We start from the raw sequence: 22,767 nt of genomic DNA, 5'->3' as shown, positions 1-22,767 counted from the left end.
GATCTCTCAAGATCCAATCCAAGCCCAAGCTAGTCCAAATCCACACTCTAGTAGAAACCTCCGAGACCTCAACTTGTGCTCGCAAGCCACCAAGCAACCTTCTTGTTTCTAAACTACAGTCATTAGCTCTTCTCAAACTCTATCCAAGATCCAAATGTAAACTGCCTCACATTCGGCGCTCTGTCTACACACTCACAACTCCATCACAATCATGTTGTAAACTGCCTCACATTCGACGCTCTGTCCACAGACTCAGGAAAACCCACTCCTCACTTCCTCCTTCTCTCCAAGATTCTACCAAGAAGAGATCACCCTTGAAGCCTTCCAAGCTTCACCTTCCATAGCTTCTACTTCTCGAGCTTCTCCTTCTCGAGCTTCTAGTCCTTGAGCTTGATTAGAAATGCTCATATGCCTTGCTTAAATAGGCACTTACCACCTAATACATGACTTATCCACAACCTTCTAGAATTCCTCCACAACCTTCTACAACTTCCATAACCTTCTACAATATCCACAACTTTCTACAATATTCATAACTTTCTAGAATTCTACCCACACACCTCGATAAATGGAATTTCAACCATTTATTTTTTTATTTTTTCTATTATGCCACCTATGCACCTCGAAAATAGAAATCCCCTTTTCCTTTCTTTTCTCCTTCCCCCCCGTTTTTTTATATTTCTCCTCTAATTTTTGTCACTTTCTCTTTCCTCCAGATTTTTTCTTTTTTTCTTTTTTTCTTTTTTTTTTTTACAATTTTTTTTTTTTCAATAATTTTCCCATGCAAGATGCTCCTGCATCAACCTAGAATGTGTCTAGTTGCATTGAAGAGTCCATTGTGAGTTTTTGTGTATTTATTTGGTTCAAAGTCCTTTCATTCAAGTTTTATTGAAAATGGGCAGTGGTAAATGTATTTATTTGGCCTAGTGAAGAGAATCTAGGAAAGAGCACCTAGAATGTGTCTAGTTGCATTGAAGAGTCCATTGTGAGTTTTTGTGTATTTGTTTGGTTCAAAGTCCTTCTGCATTAAAAATACACTTCCATTTTCCTGCTGAAATCATCAACAAATAGCAAAAAAATAGCTGCAACCAGTGAGTGATGGAGTGTTCAAGAGTCCACAAATAATTGCACAAACCAACTGCAAGACCTTGGATGCCCTCTAAGCGTCACCATCTGGAAACGAAGTCTGATGTTGTTTCCAGCCTAACAAGCTCTACAAGCTCCATGATTTTGTGTCTGATTCTCAGGTAGTCCAACAATCAAACAATCTCAATTCAACTAAGAGAATTTTAATTCATTTGCCCATATCATTGATGCCAAAGATTACTGATGGAAGTATTCCTGGTTGCCATGGCTTGCTCCTAAGAATCACCTCTATCAATGTATCTATAAAGACCATGATGCTCAAGATCAACTAAAATTGTAGCATGAGACTCCCTGCCAACAGTGCTATGCTTTTGGAACTGAAAACATCTAGCTGTGAAGAATGAAGCATAATTTCACTGGCAGTAGATTGAGCTTCATAGAATAGATGAAATCACTCCCACCACGTGAAATCTGAATGTTGCCTTTGTCAAAGGTTTTGCAAATGAGGTTGCAAGCGGAGTGGATTTTACCATGGAGGAAACTCAATAGTTAAGCGCGCTCAAGTCGGAGAAGCATCACCTAAATCTAATAAGTGCTAAGTGTTGCATTTGATCTGATGAGAGAAGGGTTCATGTAAACCACTACTCATGAAACATGGGTCAATGAGTTTGACTAAAAAACTACACACTTAAATCCTGGCAACAATATCACAATATACTCCTCGTGCCCTCCAAAAATCACCGAATCAAAGAAAGGTGTGAACTCTGTGAACCAGTCCCAATGAAATGTAAAATCTAGAGAGGCACCAAAGTCAATGTGCCAGGTTGATGATGTCTCGTGATCTTATAGGCATGTGGCCATTAAGGCATAAAAGGGAAACTATTGATCGAAATGTGTAGCAATTTAGGCCTTCTACTGAGACCTTCCCTGTAAAGATCGCATGACTGCCAACCATTTCTTACATCTATCTTCATCTACCAGCCTAGTGACAATAATTGCACTGAAAACTCTTCCCTTTGAAGATGTCTGAGATTTGCCTATTGTTTTCTACTAGGAGTTTTGAGGTTTACCTTTGCTCTTATCTAAGGCTTTGGTTGTGAAGGCCACCTAATTAGTAGCGGACAAACTAGCATCGCTTCCAAACTATTGGATCCATCTATCTTATTCTAAAAGCTTGTTGCAGAGATCAGGAAATTTCAAATAAACGCTACTAATTTGACTGATAGTGAAAATTTGTGGGTTTAAAACGTGAAAAGAATCATGTTACAGAAGACAAAACAAGCATTTTTCATTTTTTACTTTTTTTAAACGCGGCTCCTGTATTCAAAACAGTGCACTTGTTGCAGGACAAATTCACACAAGCCTAAGAAAAACAATGCCTGTGCATTTTGTTTTGAATCAAAAAAACCCTTGACAGGTGTGATAAAAATGTGTGACTAGAACCTGCATGAACCCACAATTTCGCAATAAACACTCGTTCGGGTCTGAAACAGAATCCAAAAGAATTGGTAAAAACATATTTCAAATTTCTTTAAAAAAAAAGACACTTCTCTAATACCATTACACTCTTAAAAACAATGTAATTGTATTAACTATTCAACCAAATATATAGAATTTACAAAAGCCTTTAACAAAACAAAAAAGTTGTCTGAAATATAGACAAATAAAAATAAACTAATGAAAACAATAAAAAAAGAGCCTAAATGACCATTAAACTAAAGTTCTAAATAGAAAATTAAAAATGGTGAGAAAATATGGTACTGAAAGTAGCCTAATATTACCTTAAAAGAAATATGTATCTTAGAAAAGTGTCTGAAATAACAGAGTAATAGGTTCGCTACAGAAGAAAAAGTGCATTCCTTTTTCCTTTTCTTAGGGAGCCTTTTAAGAACAAATGCTTATGCTCTTAACTTTTAGGTAGTTGACGTATGTATCTAAAGTTGTGTATTTATAGGAACCTTCTAATCGTATCTTTTATCCAAATGGAACTGAAATATTGAAGAACATTTAATCAATAAGTATAGCAGCAAATACATTAACACTTGCACATATTCTACAAATGTTTTGTCTATATTAGCATTAAATACTTCATCTGTTGTAATAAATCGAAAACCCAGCCTACTACAAGCAACGAAGTTCTCCTCCCTTTCACCATAGCAGGCCCCAGTGATCTTCTTAGCACCACCTAGTTTCATTAAACAACTATATAACCAAACATATGTTCTCTGCAAGTATCACAGCTCAAATTCCAAAGAGTTGGATCAAATTACAACATGATCACTTACTGGCAGACAAACCTGAGGACCTTTTTAAATGTTTTTACTGGTTCATATGTTCAGCTTTCTCTCCCCTGCACACGTGTTAGATTTTGAATCTGAATTCTACTTTTTTCCTGATTTTAATGTTGAAATTGTCTAGTCTGAATTTCTCGTGCATGCCCTCATTGAACACTTCGTTTTAAATACCTTTGTTGGTTCGCATTTTGGGTTCTACAGGTGAATTACAAACGTACAAAACATATTTCAGATTTATATTCTGATTTTACTGTTCATCATATCTTTCTCGTGTATTTACTTTTCTTACCTAGGGGGTTGGCACATTATTGCCTATCACCCCCTTGTATGCTTCAGTTCGATCTTAACTCATAGCCATGGAGACCTTATACTTATCCTAAACAAGCACACTATTTTTGCCACTATGATTGATGACACTTCTTTTATGGAATGTGACAGTGGTTAATGCCTTCACTACATCTCGGTTTCCTATTGCTCAAATATTAATGATATTGCTATATCCCATGATGATAGTCCCTCGTGCAACTCTCATAGCCCTTTATATCCATGGGTTGCAGTCCATTTGGTGATGTATTTAGCAACAAGCTTGATGGTACATAGGCCACTATTTGGTAATGTATTTAGCAACGGGCTTAATGATACTTGTTTAGGCCGCTAGTATTTAATGGTGCCCTATTTCATCATGATTTGGTCCATGTTATATCCAAAGCACACATTGCTAGAGACATTTATTGAAAATAAAGATATTGTTACATGGTAGATCCTTTTTATTTTCATTTTATAAGCATATAAATAACCAATGTTCCATGCTGTGTCATTTGTTTTCATGGATTACTTTATTCTTGCCCCTAGAGCATGCTTCTCTAGAAACTCTTCTCCTTCCACCTCTAGTCCTCTAGTGGCCATTTCTTAAGAGATCTTGTGAACTTATCTAGAAATTCCAACCTTTCAACCTCTAGTCCTCTAGTGGCCATTTCTAAGGAATTATGTGAACTTGTCATTTGTCATGTTAACACACCAGATTTGGGTGCCTATGTTGACTTTCCTAATAATGCTTCTTTTGAGTTCTTTGATATCTTCCTTCAAAACTGCATGTTTACCTTAAGGACAAACTACTTGCTAAGTAAGGTTATTATTGCTGAACTTTGATTTTTTTATTTTTTTATTTTTTATTTTTTATTTAGTTTTTGGAGATTTCAGTTCGTTGTGAGAGTGAGTCAACACTTTTATTGATCATGTACAATATTTGCCTTAAGGTGACAATAGAAAAGGTAACATTAAAAACAAAGACAATACAATCATGTATGCTTCACTTTTTATCTATAATAGTTAGAATGAGTTTCCAACTATTAGGCGAAAGGATCGAGTACTTGAACATGTTCCATTAGTTGCAACTTTAAAGTTGTTATCATTGATAATGTGTACTCATAATTGAATGAAATGTGTTCCTTAGATCTAAAAGTAACAAACTATATGATGTCACATCAGTGCACCAATAAAACACGACTTAGAGCACAGGTATTGGTCTCACTTTTTTGAGCCTTGTGGAGTTATACAAAAGGGACTTGATCAAAATTTTGAAATGACTTAAAATTTCCATGTAACATTTACGAAGCATGAAGTTAGGATACCCAAAACCATGGGATCCTCTCCACTAAACAATCTAAGGGATCCTCTCCCCTAGACAATGATTTTTTGAGATTCAATTGTCAAGAAAATCTTAAAAGAAAAACTGCTCCTCAATACTCATCATAAATTTCTTGAGTTGTGTGCTAAAGTGTGGCATATCAAGCAATTTCTCACAAATTCTCATTACAGTTGAATTTTGAAAATGGGAGCAAGAATACGAATATCAAACATAGAAACAATGAACATCATTATGTAAACACATCCTTCAAAGGGATTTCGCTACATTGGAGGATGCTCCACACTATTTTAAAACAACTACAAAATCAACTCATCAAATATCTCCTACTAATCCAATTAGTACATCTATAGTTGTACTGATGCATTTGAATGCTAATTAGTTGTGTTATATCATAACACATGTACATACTATGCATAGATGAATCACAGTCAGGCATAAGATTCAACATCTTATGAGACAAATTGTGATGCAAGAAGAGAAAGTTTATGTTCACAAAAAATCATCTTCAGCCAAATCCTTCTAATGTAAGTGATAATGAAGATAGTAATTACGAGGATATTGATCTTAACAAATATATTAGGTTGTACCTAGAAAATATAACATCAAAGAACATGAAGCCGTCAAAAATTATGCAAAAGAAAGATTAATAAACAAATACCCACTAATGAAACTCATAATGGACATAAAACTACATCACAACATCTAGGCCAACTATTTCAAGAACTACATCACAATCAGGCTATTAGCACTTTATAGATTGTTTATGTTCATAGAGAGACGTGATTATACATTATCAACACAACAAGAAATCATACAAAATAGTTTCAGGGGCATTGATTAATAGGCCACATCTTGTGATCCTTATTGAAGACCCATGTGTCCACTTGAATTCATTGAAATTAATAATTAATCTATTTTCAATCTTTATCATTTGTTTTCTCACTCATCATACCACAATTGACTACACAATAGTTGTATTACATTTATGATTTTCACTTCATCTTTCCACTTGGGCATAAGGGATTGTTTCTTGTTGCAAGTTTGGTGTTATCAGCCTTGATCATTTAATGGGAAAAATGTGACCATCTTTTTATCCACATTCTTCCTTCACAACGATAACACCAACAAATACGTACATGATGTTTCTTGTTGCAAGTTTTATGACATAAGCCTTAATCATCAAGAAGAAAACATGGGTGCATCTTTGGTATACAATAGTTGTGTTACATTTATGATTTTCACTTCATCTTTCCACTAGGGCATAAGGGATTGTTTCTTGTTGCAAGTTTTGTGTTATCGGCCTTGATCATTTAATGGGAAAAACGTGAGCAGCTTTTTATCCACATTCTTCATTCACAACGATAACACCGACAAATATGTAGATGATGTTTCTTGTTGCAATTTTTATTACATAAGCCTCAATCATCAAGAAGAAAACATGGGTGCATTTTTTATTAGTGCAACACTAATAGTGGAGGATGTCAGGACAAGTTTCCAAGACAAGGAAAAGGGGCTTCAATTTGGGGATGACAGGGGGATGGTGATGGGGGTGGGGAGTGTTAGCATGAATTAAGAGGATATATACCAAAGGGGGAGATTGTTGGCACTTGGATTGGTTGCATTCATGGTAGATTTGTCATTGATGTCAACATATACATATTTGGGACCATGACAGAGTGCATTTATGCAGATAAGTAGGAAACAAAATGCATTTATGTATATCACAAAGGCTAGATTGATCAACAAGCTTTGGTATGAAGAGTTAAGTTATGCAAGCTTAGATTCATATTCAAGGATATGTCTAGAAGCTACATCTATGTTTGTGGAGAGTTATTTGAAGAATTGCATCACTTACAGCTAGATATGTGAAGGTTGGTTGTAGGCTAGTGTACAAGAAACAGTTTACTGGTAATTCAATTGTATCTATTGATCGAGAAGGAATTAAGTTAAGCAAGATCGTGGTTGAAGACATGTTTGTTATGCTATGTTCGTGGTAACAAATGCTAAAGATTATTCTGTGAAGACCGCTAAAGAATAATGTGTATATATTCACTACCAACTAACTTTTTGGTTGAAATCATTTGGGATGTGTAAATGTAATGTAACATGTATTGTAATATCTTATTGAGGTCCTATATACACTGCCAACTGACTTTTTGGTTGAAATCATGTGGGATGTGTAAATGTGATGTAACGTGTATTGTAATATCTTATTGAGGTCCTATACTACTCATTGTACATTTGGGAAGCCATAAGGCTGTCTCAATTAGTTATTAGGACAAGGTATAAAGGAAAGATATTTCCTTGGTTGTAAGTGTACAAGTGTGTATCACATTGTATTGTTTTATTGTGAATGTCATTAGTGTATGTGAATTTGATTTAAGCAACAAATAATGTTGAGATTGAGTTGAGAACTTCAAAGGAGTTGTATTGGCAAAGAGTTGCTATATTGGTCAGTTCACTATTTGGGATATGTTATCCTAGAGATTTGTTTTGTGTAATAGTTCTAAAACAATTTGAACAGTGGGTTCAGTTGTCTTCCTTATTGCTCCTAACATGGCTAGAATCTTCTAACAAGGATTCAAAGTCTCCTAACAAGAACTCATATGTACTAATTGTATTGAATTGGCTCCTAACAGGGTCATATCCTTTTACAAGGAACTTTTATATTAGTACATCATCTTGTGGGTATCATCCCCACCGGGGTTTTCCCTCTGACCAAGGGTTTCCCTAGTTAACAAATCTATGTGTTACTGTGCATGTTTCTTATCTTATGGTTGCCTCATTTGTTGGTTATTGGAATTGGAATAAATAAGATTAATTTGAATTATATTGGGCACACAACTAATTCACCCCCCAATTGTGTTGGTGGACTTTATTTTCTAACAGGGTGTATTACTTGCACTTGCAAAATGCTTATGAAATGGTGTCACTGTGCATGTTTCTTATCTTATGATTACTTCATTTGTTGGTTATTAGAATTGGAATTAATAAGATTAATTTGAATTATATTGGGCACACAACTAATTCGCCCACCCCCTTTCAGTTGTGTTGGTCGACTTTATTTTCTAACAAGGTGTTGTAATTTACTCTACATATATTACTTACAATGCTAGTTATGAAATAATGTAAAGCAATAAAAGAACTAATAATACCTAAGTTACCAGTACTTCCCCTTTTGCCTTCAAATCGGGTATGGTACGTATCGAAATCAGATACGTCCAAAATACCCCGTGGAATTGAACAGGGTTCGATTTATACTTATTTGCAATGAATCCGAATGCTTTTCTAATGATGTAGCAATTTGATTGGTTACGTGGCAGTTTGACTTAGATTTTTAGGGTCGGTGTTTGATTTTTGTTTGTTTTTAACGCATTTTTACCCTAGTAAAAACCCTAAAGTGGACGGAGAAAGTCTTCTACGTCTGCAAAACATTCGTAGCACTCAACTTTTTACTGGAAGGAGGGAATCAACTGCATCTTGCATCTTCTTGGTAGAAGGCAGCGGCAACTTGGACGACGACGAGAGATGACAAAATCGACAGCCAAAGCTCGTGAGCAGGAGTCGACTGGCGCCAAAGCTCGTGAGTGGAATCCCTGCTGCATTTGGCTTAAGGTATGTAATATGTTTATGTTTATGTTTATTTTAAATTTTTTTAAATTTATTTAAAGTTATATACTTTTAAAGTTTTAAATATTATATATAGTTTATAACTTTATAATATTAATATATTATTGGGTTTTTTCATATGTTTATGTTTATTTTAATTTTTTAAAATTTATTTAAAGTTATAAATTTTTAAAGTTTTAAATATTATATATAGTCTATAACTTTATAAAATTAATATATTATTGATATAAAAGGTTTTTTAAGTTTTTTTAAAATTGTATATATTATATAATATTTAAATTTTAAACTGTAATTTGTTTAATGTTAGGCAATATTTAAATATTATATTATTTAATGTCTAGAGTATTAGATGTTAATAATGTATTTTTTATTTTATTGTTTATCAATTTAATATTTATATAATAAATTATACTATTTGTTATAAATTGTAATTATAAATATTTGTTATAATGTTAATATATATTTATTATTTTGTTTTTTAATGTTCAAATAGAAATTGAATTTGTTTATTTTTATATTTAATATTGTATTTACTATTATTTAATTATTTAATAACATTTTTTATTTTTAACTTGTTGGCTCTTGTAGATAGGACAATGTCAACTTCTTCTATTGCTAGACCCAAATTCAAGACCGATCCCAATTCACCATTATGGAAATATGTCATGATAAAAAGGCAAGTAAAAGGAGGTGGAACATTTGTTTGGGAATGCAATTTATGCCATGTGGAGAAAACTAGCTCCTATAGTCGTGTGAAAGCCCATTTGTGTGCCATTCCCCAAATGGGTTTCAAAGCATGCGCAGGACCGGATGCAAAAGGATTGCCACCTCAACAAATAGTAGGATTCATTCAAAAGCAAGAGGAAGTAGATGCAAGAGTCAGACGTGCCACAAACCATCCTTTGTTGAAACCAAAAGGAAGTAGTTCAAGGCCCCCACCTTCTCCATCTCATAGTGACTTTCCTGATATCATAGTAGAGAACCACCCGTTCTTGAGTAGAGTTGAAGAAGAACCTGTTATTGAGAAGAGAAGTAAGGGGCCATTGGAGAGAGCATTCTAAAATGATGCTAGGGAGATTGCAGATCAAGCTGTTGGAAGATGTTTAGCATTCAATGTTGTATGCTCACCATATTGGCAGGATATGTTGAGAAAAGCAAATGAGGCTCTGCAAGGGTGGATAGGGCTAGGTTATGAGAAGGTACGCACCACCTTACTAGCAAGTGAGGTCAAAAACATAGACAATGCATTGGCTCCCATTGGAAATTCATGGAAACAAACAGGGGTGTCAATTATTTTTGATGGGTGGAAGGATACCAAAAATCGGCCATTGATAAATGTGATTGCAGTGTGCCCCAAAGGGGCAATGTTTCTAAAGGCTATGGATTGTGAGGGATAGGTGAAGGATGCACAATTTATTGCTGATATCCTTATACAATGCATCCAAGATGTGGGTCCTAAAAATGTTGTCCAAGTTATTACAAATAATGCAAAGAATTGTCGAGTTGCAAGTTTGTTGATTGAGATATGTTTTGAACACATCTATTGGACACCTTGTGTTGTCCACTCTCTCAACCTAATGCTACAAAAGTTGGGTAGGAAAATAGATTGGATCAAACAAATCTATGATTCAGATGTTCATCACAAACCATAACCTGTCACAAGCCATTTTTGGATCATTTTCACTGTTGGAATTGCTGAAGGTAATTGAAACACATCAAATTTTCAATTCTACATTTCACTATTGATATGAATTTACTTTTTAAATTTGATAATGATTTCTTCATTTTTTAATTTTGATTTTTAATTCTTGAATAGGTTGTTGAGACTCGATTTGCATCAAACACAATTGTCGTGAGGCGACTTGTGTTGGTGCAAGAGGCGCTTGCTAGCATGGTTATTGGTCAAGGTTGGATTCAATTGAGGCAATCCAATATAGAAGACACGTGGTGGGAAAGAGTGAAATATCTTCTTAGCTTCACCGAGCCCATCATGAGCATGATCTGTTTTGCTAACATGGAACACCCGTGTTTGGGAATGGTATACGATGGCATTGACTCAATGATCAAGTTAATGAGAGACATCATCAATAAAAAAGAGAAAGATCTTGAAGAAACTTTCTTCAAAGAAGTTAATTAGTGTTGAATGGTGGAACAAAATGACCACTCAATTACATCTTCTTGCATTTGCATTGACTCCAAAATTTTATAGCGATGAAATTCTTTCTTAGCCAACAAGGGTACCACCATACAAAGATGAAGAAGTGATGGATGTAGGACAGTACTCAGTAAACTCTTTCGTGATCATGCAATGAAGGATTTAGTTACAACTAAGTTTGTTGATTTTGTATCCTCTAGCAGTCAAAGTGTTGCTGCTATCTGTGACAAGTACACGAAGGATGCTCATGCTTGGTGGTACCTTAATGGCCATACATCATCACACCTTCAAACTCTTGCAATCAAACTTCTATCACAGGTATGTTTCTTAATTTTTGTTTCAACTCTCTAACACTATTAGTCTGTTAATGTTCTAACACTGTTAGTCTGTTAATGTCAGAAATAAAGTTATTTTTATAGTTGCAACTCTCTAACATTGTGACAAATTTTCAATAGGTTGCTAGTTCTTCTTCAGCTGAGAGAAATTGGAGTACACGCTCCTTAATTCACTCAGTGAAACACAATCAATTGGCAGCAAGGTAGAAGAATTGGTTTATGTGCATTCCAACTTGCGCCTTCTTACTTATAATCAAAATCAGTACAAGGAAAGGGGCACAATGTTGTGGGATGTAGATCCTAAGAGAACAAATTTGGATTTTTCAGTTAACGCACCATCTTTCCCCTCTGTGGAGGCAAATAGCCAACGTGCTTCTAGCTGTGGAAGTGAAACTGGGGCTACATGTGGTTCCACTGATCTTGATTTTCTTGATGACCCATATGATGCTAATTACTAATCAGTCTAATTGTAATATTTTGACAGTTTAACCAATGCACAATGAATTCGATACGGATATATGATATATCTATCATAACATTCAATTTTTGACAAATTGATATGAAACTAGACTTATAGTAAATCATTATAAATGTGCTACTGCAATATTTATGGCAGTTTTGTTTCTACTTTTCAAGCTATAAGCCTGTATACATGCACAGATATATAATATATATTTATGATTTTTATATGCTTTTAGTTTTGTTTCTACTTTTCAAGTTGTACAAATGCATATGTGTGTGTGTGTATATATATATATGATTTTTATATGTTATTTGTACAAAGGTACAACCCACTTTCCAAAAAGATTGCAGTACCCACATACCATACCCAGGTATCCATATCCGTGCTTGTACCCGTACTGGTAACTTAGAATAATACCAAATGCTTAAACATGCCAAAATTGCAACATAACCAATAGAATATACATAAACATTGAACAATGAACATTGAAGTTCTCATTTTGAACACTAAATCAATCGCTATTAAAAATTCAATTATCAACAAATCGAATAATTATGTTTTATATTAGGTCAAAAATATCATAAAGAGGATTACAATGAGTGGCATGATATCAAAAACAAGTACAAAATCATGTCAAAATATAGTGAAGGGAGGCCTCTAATCATCCCTAAGGAAAACTCCTCATCACTAGAACTATTGGACCCGGCATGGTCAAGATTCGCCAAAGTAACACCAGCCAACACTAAATCTCTAGTTGTTGCAATCTCATCCTGACTAGGGATGAGGGACATGTAGACATCTATGGCGCAATCCCCCGGACATCCCAACATCCCAGGGACGTTCTCGATGACAACTTAGTAACAAGAAGAGGGGGCAAGGGAACGCCACATCCCTGTATCAGGGATATCCCTGACCCGAGGATGGAGAGTTTAGAGGGGGGTGCAATCCCATTTTAAAATACTTTTAATTCACATTCATCATTCACGTTGATGATGCCCACAAATAAGCATGCATTGTTTGCCTTAATTTTACATTTACATCTCAAACTCTATTCTTAAGGCCAATTGTCAATCACTGTTTTATTTTTATCTCCTCAATTTGGCATATTATTACTAATCTTATTTGAATCCCTAAAGGAATTTTTAGAAGTTGGGAAGAATTTCTTGTTCCCTCAAGTCAAATCCATTAGACCATTTTTTCAAAGTTGGTAGCACTTATTTGTTCCACCAACTCATATTAATAGATGTTTCATATCTTTAGATCACAATTGCTCTCATTTATTTATAATTTGGCATTCATCCTCAACAAGTTTCACACCATTATGCACATATGTTTGTGTTCTTGATGAGACCCTTCTAAAATTAACCAATTCATACTCACCTAGTTACACAACAATAGTCCTGAGTCCTAACAACCTTCCTATTGATCAAAATTATTTTCAATTATTGCTACTTTGACATTGTTTACATTGTTTAGCAATTGTGAGTCCTAAAAACCTCGAGTTATAAAAGCCTAATGACTAACATCAATTTAGTTTTTTTTTCGTCATCATAATATTGTTACAAGCTAGAGTTGCCATTGCACCAAAAGATCGACTTGTCAATGCCCGATACAACCACTAGACTTATAGAACACAAGTGGTTAAGCCATGTCACGAATCCCGAAGGGGAACATTGGTGGTTAGTCCAACAATCCCCCCCTCAACGTTACCCGAGGAGATTTGAACCTATGACCAAGCTCTAATACCACTTGTTACAAGCTAGAGTGTCGTTGCACCAAAAGATCGACCTGTCAATGCCCGATACAACCACTAGACTTATAGAACACAGGAGGTGGTTAAGCCATGTCATGAATCCCGAAGGGGAACATTGGCAAATAGTCCAACAAATATGACATAGAATGGAATCTAAAGAGAACAACTAATCAACAATTAGAACAACACATTTGCATATTAGCCACTTAACACTAGCAAATTTAGTTATTAGTTATTTAATATTTTGTCTACATCAACATCCAACATCTTTGTTTCAATCTTTAATTCAATCTTTTATCAAATTAATCTAGGGGCCTAGCTAATAAGGACATTGATCTCTCCTCCCCTAACATAGAAGGTCCCCCACGAAGTTTCTTAGTACCACCTATTTTAAAGTAATTTAAAATTTTACCTACATCAACATCCAACATCTTTGTATTGATCTTTACTTCAATCTTTTATCAATTTGATCTTGGGGCCTAACTAGTAAGCACATTAATCCCTCCTCCTCAAACATAATAGGTCCACAGAAGGTCCCCCATGATGTTGCTTAGTACAACCCAACCATTTTCAATTAGTCTAGGGGCCTAATTAGTAAGGAAATCAATCTCTCTTCTCCTCTAATCTAGAAGCTCCCTACAGTGTTTTCTTAGTACCACCACCTATTTTCACATAATCTAGGAGGGGCTAACTAGTAAAGAAATCAATCTCTCAATATCTCTGCTCCTCTGGCATTGAAGACATGACACACAAGTCTCCTCTAGTTTAGAAGCTCCCTACAATGTTTGCTTAATACCACCACCTATTTTCAAGTAATCTAGGGGCATAAATAGTAAAGAAATCAATCTCTCTGCTCCTCTCGCATTGAAGGCATGCCACATAAAACGAAATCACAAAAAAGATCAACACATGGTTAAATGTAAACAAAAAAAGAGCATTTCAATGTCAAATACATCCAAATCAAGTTATTATGAACTACAATCAAAAATTTAATATCAAAGCAATAAACAACTCTATCTCAATCATCAAAAATAGTTAAGTCATCCCACCAAAATTTGTAGGTTTCTAATCTCTTGCTACTATTTATTTAGTAGTTTTATTATATAATTTCATTAATTTATGAACTCTAAATTTAGTGTGTCAAGCCATGTCATTTTATATCTATACACTCAAACAAGTATTTAAAATTTGTCAAATATAGAGAATATTTTTGGTATAATTGTGTGCTTGATCAAATTAATTTCATTTTTAAAACAGATATATATATTATTTGAATAGGATAATTTTAAATTTAAAAAAAGTTTTCGTCAAAAGTCAACTATAAAATAACCCCAATCTAAGATATATGGATCTCATGTACAAACAAACAATATATAAACTAAAATAACTAAGATAACTATAAAATATCCTAAGTCAAAGATATAGAAATGGGTCTCATATACAAACAAACAATATATAAACTAGAATATTCCATTTGTCAACTTCCGAAAGGGTTTGATTTATACAAATGATATATAGATTTGAAAACAATTCCCTTGTAAGCTTTGACTAGAGGATCCATTTATACAAATGATACATAGATTTGAAAACAATTCCCTTTGACTAGAGGATCCTGTATTGATGTTTGGCTAGGTGACCCCAAAAAGTTATATACAAAAGGCATAGACTAATTTTAGATTATATGTTAGTCTCTTGTAACTTCATAACCTCTTATGTTAGTCTCTTGTAACTTCATAACCTCTTATTAATGAATTGTGTGGCTAATAGGAAAAGTTATGGTTAGCAACAAGGGTTGAGTTGAGTTGGATGTCCAATTTTTGCATTCAATAATAGAGTACCTATATTACTATATATTTACTATAATTTTAAATAGATGGCGTGTTAACAAATGTAAATGAAAAAATGCATAAAACCAACCTCTTCTTTTTCTCTGGATGCAGCAACCAAAGTGACTTATTTATTGTAATTATTAATTAGTTAAAAATGTTATATTCATTGTATTTCGATTTTTAATTAATTGATTTTTACTTTTAATTAATAATTACAAGTAATGGGTGCTGCATAGACTTTTAACTCTTCTGCTGAAAAAATATGGGATTCTGAGCTCAAAAAATACCCGAATTAACTCTACTGCTAAAAAATATAGGGCATACCAGCGCACTAAAAATAGCTCCAAAAATTTTAGACTTACGAAAATTTCTTAACCTAACTAACTCCTAAAAATAAATGTAGGATACGCCAGCGCATTAAAAATTCTGAGCTAAAAACTTGAATTACTTCAACTAGGCATAGCAGGGCACTAAAAATTTTGAGCCAAATTTCTTCACCCAAGTCAAAAAAATTTATGGGATACGAACGCATAACAAATTCTGAGCTAAAATGTTTAGCAATGCCCGGGTACTATAAAACCAATGAGAATTTATATAACCCAAAACAATTTTACAGCACCCAGTCAGAAATTTTTGTTCGCCCCCTCCAGAAAACGATAGCGGAAAAAAAATTAAAGTATTCGGTCCATGATAAATTTGAGAAAACCTACCTTTAATTCACAGCTCTGCCTTCAATCCAACCTTCTGGGCTTTTATCCTTTTTCTGGAAACTTTAAATGAATGAATTAGTAACTACTAATGGAGAGAGCGGTTGGTCCACCGAAAGAATTTAAATGAAAAATATAAATTGAGAAAGACAGGAGGAAGGCATTGAGTGGGCCCGTTGTGCCGTACGCCCCGGTAGAGGATGTTTTTGAAACCAGGCGGAAGGAAGGTGAAAAGTCAAGCCTGCAACAACAAATAAAACGGCAGGCCCGTACAACAAATAAAGCGATTGGTCAGGGGCCCAATGTAAACAAGGAAGGAAAATAGCCTAAACGACGTTCGAGACAAATAGCATAGAACCGAGGGCTAAAGATAAAGAGGACAACAAAAAAAACGCATAAAAGATGCTACAGCTGCAAGAAGACAAAGGGACTTTTAACTCTACTACAACTCTGATCCCCACCTCATATTAACTTCTGGTTAAAAGTGGCCTTCCAGCACACAAGCATACAAACAAACAAACCTAGACATTTGTAATAAATGGTAAACTTCAATTTTTAGCCCCTTGTGGCAGTACCCAATTAATGGTATCCTTTTATATGTCAGCCCAGTTGATTTTTTTCTATAAATAGCCAGTCTGATTTCTTGGATTTTGTTCTTTTGCCAGGAAGTAGCTTAGGCGTTTATGAATCCTCAAAATAGAAATGGAATAAGAATGAGATAGGTTTTCCCATGTGGGCTTTCGAGTTCAGGAAATTCGGTCCTAAAAGTTAAAAAAGTAGTCTACATACGTATAATATTGATGCCATTGTGCAAGTGTTTGTTATTGTTATTGTTAATGATGAAGTCGTCTTTCTTAATTGGAAGACAACAAAATAAGTGTGAATGATTTTGGTTTTGGTTTTTACTGTGTATGTTTTACAATGGCAGATCCATCATAATCAGCCTTAGAAAGGATTTCAAAGGTGCCCAAACTATGACAACTTCACCACTCTTTCAGTATTTGGACCCAAGTACAAAAGTTCTAACCTTTCAGGTGCCTAAGTATTTGAATGAATGAATTTTCATGAAGTCCATGAGACCATCCCTCTATGGGGTTAGGAGCCTAAGTAATGAGACCATTGGTCTATGGGGTTAGGAGCCTAAGTAATTGAATGAATGAGTTTTAATGAGGTTCACGAGACCATCGGTCTATGGGACTGAAAATATCATTGTTAACAATTTCCAAGTTCCTCAGTTTTTCTGTTGTGAATCGTGATCAAGAAACCCGCAGTTTATATTCGTCTAGAATCCTCTCAATGGTGGTTCTTCTGTTGTGAATCATGATCATTAAACCCATAGTAATATTCATCTGGACTCCTTTCAATGGTGGCTCTTCTGCTATGAATCATGATCATTAAACCCGCAGTTATATTCGTCTAGACTGCTCACCTTCAAATTTGACAGTGGGCTCAATTTTATTTAATACCTACAAAGTTACTAATGGTGAGACCAAAGCAATAATATACCCCACTTGAAAGCGATGGCACAGCACTCGTAAATTTATAAGTTGGTAAAAATTATTTATTTAAGGCAAGTGCAGATTAAAGTATTCATGTTATGGAACAAGAGAGCTTTTGATTAGAGGGCCCAACTGGTAATAACAAGGGTAAATTAATGTATTATATTGATTCAAGATAAGATGGAAGTCATTCGATATAACAAAACAAATGTTGGTCATTTGGGGTTTTGCAAATCCCGGCTGAGAGAACCTTTGAAAGGATGGTGGAGATGTGGTGGTTAAATGCTACCTAGTCTACAACATTGGAGAGATTATTGAGGCTTGCTGAATTTGTACTGGTTCTATCTGATTTTAACAGAAGCAGAGGTATCTATTAAATAGAACTGAAAAAGCAGTGACCCTGAGATAAAATCTGATTGGATTGTTTCGACTTTCAACACCTCTGAAGTTCTGCCAGACTGGAGATGAGAAAGAAATCAATGATGTCCTGTGGGCTTATAAACACACCCTTCAATGTTCATGACAATCTGAGAAACCAATGCAATGCATGTCAGTGGCGTGTAGCTCTACATAATAACAAACATACTTTGAGGACAGCAACGTCTACAAACAAATGACAAATCATTTAAAGGAGGGGAAATTTGTTGAGGGTTTGGTTAAGAACCATTGACAGGCAGGGTTGGATAAGTGCAAATGTCATTGCTGATAACTAAGCATTAAACCAGTGTTGAAATGTACAATATGCTAAAAACAATCGAGGAAACATTAACATCCATAGTGCAATAAAAAGAGGCTGGAAACCACTGGAAAACAATGTGAGTATCGGTTAGAAAAGAATGCATGTCTTATTGATTAGGAGGCAAAAGGATGCAAACGAATTATCTTAAGCATTGGATACAGATAATAAACAACCCTGGTAGTAATGAGTCAATATTGAACAACTTTTACATTATAATGAAACAGATTATACTGGTATTAAAGCCTGAAAACTAAAGAAACAAAGTTAGAATATAACTGAAAGCAAAGTTTGAAAGGCATTGATAATAAACAACCCCGGTAGTAACGAGTCAATATTGAACAACTTTTACATTATAATGAAACAGATTATACTGGCATCAAAGCCTGAAAACTAAAGAAACAAAGTTAGAATATAACTGAAAGCAAAGTTTGAGAGGCATTGAATGAAAATGTTAGAATATACCGAAAGCAAAGTCTGAAAACCATTTAAGGAATAAAATATGCACTGGGTATCATAAATAACACTAAAGCTTGAAAAGCATGAGATGATACTGCAAAAACGATAATCAAACAGATCTTCATGACAGAAATTTGATGAATTGGAAAAGGAATTGCAAGAATTGTTTCATATCCATTGGGTAACTGTTTTAAAACCGTAAAGACTACTGAGACCTATATAATGTGAAAATGATAACCAAATTCACTTCATGAAAGTAGTCCGAATCCAGCTGAATTTGTTTTTCTAGCAAGTACGATTATATATCCACTGGGTACTTTAAAAATCTCAAGGTTGAAACTAATAAGACCCGTTGAAATGCCAAAAGCTTACCGTTCAATCTGGCTTGGTCTGAGAAGTTGGTGAAGCCATGAATTGCAGCGAAGGAATGGGCTGGACCACGGAGACTGGAACGGTGGTTGGAAGGAAATGATGATGAATAGGCCGTGCATGAGAAGCTCCCGCCATTGCTGCAACGGGAGGAGAAGGAGGTATAAGCATTGAAGACTGCTGAAGAGCACTGCCACTATGTTGGTGATTTCCATTAGAAACAAAATCAGCAAGGCCCTGACATGGAACACAACTTAATGCAGCGGCACTCACACTCACGGAGACGCCATTTCTGCTTGGAGAAGATGAAATACCAGCAGCGGCAGTATACGGGCCTCCAGAGACTTCGTGCTGTGTGGCCATGGCGGCAATATCAGTACTAGCGCTGGTAGTGCTAGTTCCCGTTACAGCAACAGTACCACCTGATTTTTTCTTCAGCTTCTTTTTCTTCGTCTTTCCAGACAAGAGCTTAGCAATTTCCAACTGGGTGTTCATAATGATCTCTGTTCTCTTCAATTCCATATCCACTCTCCTGGCCTCCATCTCTGCCCTGATTCTTTCAGAGTCCTTTAGCATATCCATTTTAGCCCTCTCGAGCTTCATTATAGAGTCCGCAAAAGACCTTATGCTTGCAGCCACCTCCTTGCTCAGATATTTCTTGTGCTTGATGATAGATTTGTTAATACCACTACCAACAACCGCAGCCTGCAAATGGGCTGATTTGCTTCTGGGCGTGCCAGTATCATCACTCTCCTCAAGGGGTTTTCTGTGGGGCAACGTATTGGATGCATCATCGTTCTGTTCATCAGCCTCACCATTGTCGTTACCTTCTTCTCCTTCGCCATTGTTTTCACTAATATTATCATGGTGATGTTCATTATTGTTATTATTATCATCGTTATTTTTGCTATGAGACTCGGCCTTGTGCTGTTGTTGTTCTCCATTGCAGGGAGCACCACCAAACCTGGCCCTTTGTTGTTCTTCTTCATTGAAGAGAGGAAGACCACTTCCACCGATTCTCATTCTATGTTCTTCCCCATTGGAGAGCAAACCACCGCCATTGCCACCACCAACTCCACCAATTCTTACTCTATGTTGTTCTACTCCACTGGAGAGAATAACACCATCATTGCCACCGCCTCCCCCAACGGTGCCACCACCACCGCTACCACCAATTCTGAAAACTTCTTGCTCAGAATCCCCACTCTGCAGTCCACCGTGTTGCCTCAAGTCTGGACCAACCGCCTGAATAGGTTGAGGATTAGGAGACCTCACCCTTAGCATGACATCCATGCGGCCAAAGAAGGGCCACCTTGAAGTATTGGATCCATTGATCCCCTGCAACAGGGTCTCCGATCTGTACTTCTGTTTCATACTAGCAACCTTATTCTTGCACTGAAAAGGAGATTTTGCAGACTTGCCACTGCCACCTCTAGCACTTACCCTCGTCGCTACATCTTCCCAGTCCCCTCCTTTCAGATTTCCCCTGTTTCTGTGGTTCCATTTGGTTTCATACACATCTAATAAGTTATTAATTGCTTCTGTACTCCACTCATCTCTTCGAGAATCCTCCATATTATTACCGATGTTGTTGATATTATCTTTCATGGCCGAAACTGCGCCCTTTTTGGCTATTCCTTTTTCTACAGCAATCAATTGCCCTTGGCAGTTCTGCACAGCAAGCTCCAGATTGGCCATAGATCAACGACCATCCCTGATCCACCACACCAATGCATCAATCGGCAATGTTCTTGGCCTTCTCTTTGTTTTCCCAGACCTGTCAATTGCCTCCTTTGAGAAAATAAAAACAACCAATACTTCAATAGCCAACAAACTACACAAACAAGTCCCACAAAGGTTTCAGAATCAATCAAGCCCTTCCAATCGCTTTCTTCTCCATTTTTTTGCATTCCCAAACCTGCTATCAATTGCCACCTAATGAAATCAAAACCACCCAATAATAATAACATTAGACCAATAGGCGCTGACATTTACAAACACACACACAGACACACAAAGGTTCGGTAGGCATGTCCCTATTATGGTTAAGGGAAAAAAAGAAACTACTGCTGCTAGGAGAATGAAAGCTAGAATCCAGAAAACTAGTGATCATGTTAGTGAAAGGTTATATGGAAAGTATATATTTAGTCATAAAGGACTTATCATAGAATGAAAGCAATACTCACAATGCCACTTGCCATTCCAACACAGTGTCACGGGATTTTGCAGGCCCCCACAGAACTGTTTGAAACACACTCAAAGTTTCCGAGGTAGCCAAAAAAAGCTTTAGAGGCACCCACAAGAAAAAAAAACGATAAAACTACTGTGACCAATAAACCAGACTTGGAAGTTTTATATTTTTACAACCATGATGTCAATTGCCACCTTCCAAAAATAAATGCCCAATCGCCAAGGAACCACAAAATATGAAAAAAACGTCATACAAAGAGATTTCATAGGCGCCCAAAAAGTTTTCAGAGGCACCCACGAATATTTTACAGGCATCCACAGATTGAAAAAAACAAAACCACCATTACCCAAGTATCAGACTGGTTCTGCTTCTGAAAGGTATAAGAAGGGTTGTTTGTTTTATTGCGGTTTGTTTTATTCTTCTTCTTGGCAATAAAGATATCAGAATGCAAACTTAGGATGGCTCCCGAATCGACTACTTTACAAATTCCTATTGCAAAACCAGAGAACCCGACTGTAACAGACGAGGAGAAAACACAGAAAAACGAAGAGAATAGATTATTATTATTTTCAATGGGCTGAGGATGGCAACGCAAATGGAAACCATTAATATCAAATGTAGTAATTACACTTGAAATCTCGGGCTGATGGGAGTTCTTGGTTTATGAGGTATGAAGTACAAGGAGCATGGAAGCTCATGCAGTGAAGGACCCACCTAATATCCTTTCTCTTTCTTCAATTTCTATTTTACCATCATTGTCCTTGATCAGAATCACAAAATGGTGCAAATGATGATGCTGCAAAATATAAACCAATCTATAACATTCCAGAGAAAGGGAAAGGGAACATACGATATGTTCTTGAAATGAGGCAGAATAGGAGAGTACTACTTTGAATGCTCCTTTGAGCTACCTCAAACTATTATCTCTAATGGCCCTTTGTCCATCGCTGTCATTTTATTTGAATGAGCTACTTTTCTTAGCTTAAGGGCATTCAGTGTGTGCCTTATCTTGTTATTAATGTGTGTTAGCCTGAGGGTAAGGGCCAGGTGTTCATGTTGGTCTTTGTGTTGAGTGCCATTGTGGTGGATTTTTAGGCTTTGCGGTCTTGCCATTTGGCTGGCCATGAAATATGTAAGAGGTGAAGTGTCAGAACTATAATTGAAACAAATGCGGTGGTATGTCATATTTTGGCCAAGAGCCTAACAAATGCAAGCATGACAGTGGTTGAGATTGAAACGATCTGACCTTCAGCTAAGTATATTTTTAGTGTAAAATAAAGTTTGGAAAAAAGTGCAATCTTTTGTATTTGGTGTTTTTGATGTTATCTTTTAGTTCAAGGTTTCTTTCGTTCGGAGCAATGACATGGGCCTACCCACTTGGTGGCTACTTGTTCAAAATTAGTAGCAAAGTATTTTATGATGTTCTTGATCATTTTCTTGGCTCTTGGGAATGTGAGCGAGGCATAAATGTACATTGAAAATGATGATTTGGCTTGAATTAGATGTGTTGTGTTGTTTGAGGTCAAGATTTTCATGGAGTAAGCTTCTATCTTTATATGGGGTGGTTTTACTCTCGGTGTGGAGAATGTTGTGAAGTTCAAGTTTGTTATTGA

At 35.8% G+C, this 22,767-nt stretch overlaps 1 protein-coding gene across 2 annotated transcripts in view; it reads right to left on the bottom strand.

The window, feature by feature from the left end:
* LOC149566191 (uncharacterized) overlaps positions 1-22,127 on the bottom strand; it is a 31,896-nt gene extending 9,769 nt beyond the window's left edge. The window contains exons 1-2 of one of the 2 annotated variants that reach the window (XM_089819611.1): positions 21,150-22,127; positions 18,967-20,898 (exon numbers count right to left, since the gene is read on the bottom strand). In XM_089819611.1, the coding sequence (XP_089675737.1) occupies positions 18,970-20,661 (1,692 nt within the window). In that variant the 5' untranslated portion in view covers positions 20,662-20,898; positions 21,150-22,127 and the 3' untranslated portion in view covers positions 18,967-18,969. Of the gene's footprint in view, positions 1-18,966; positions 21,093-21,149 lie in introns of those variants that run through there. The other variant, XM_089819610.1, reaches the window with a different exon arrangement.
* Positions 22,128-22,767: the final 640 nt, after the last annotated feature.

The sequence above is a fragment of the Cupressus sempervirens genome, chromosome 3 (genome assembly GCF_028749045.1).
Source record: "Cupressus sempervirens isolate cs-2001-9-10 chromosome 3, ASM2874904v1, whole genome shotgun sequence".
Taxonomy (NCBI): domain Eukaryota; kingdom Viridiplantae; phylum Streptophyta; class Pinopsida; order Cupressales; family Cupressaceae; genus Cupressus; species Cupressus sempervirens.
The sequence above is the reverse complement of the archived record's forward strand: the minus strand, read 5'-3'. Positions and strand labels throughout refer to the sequence as shown.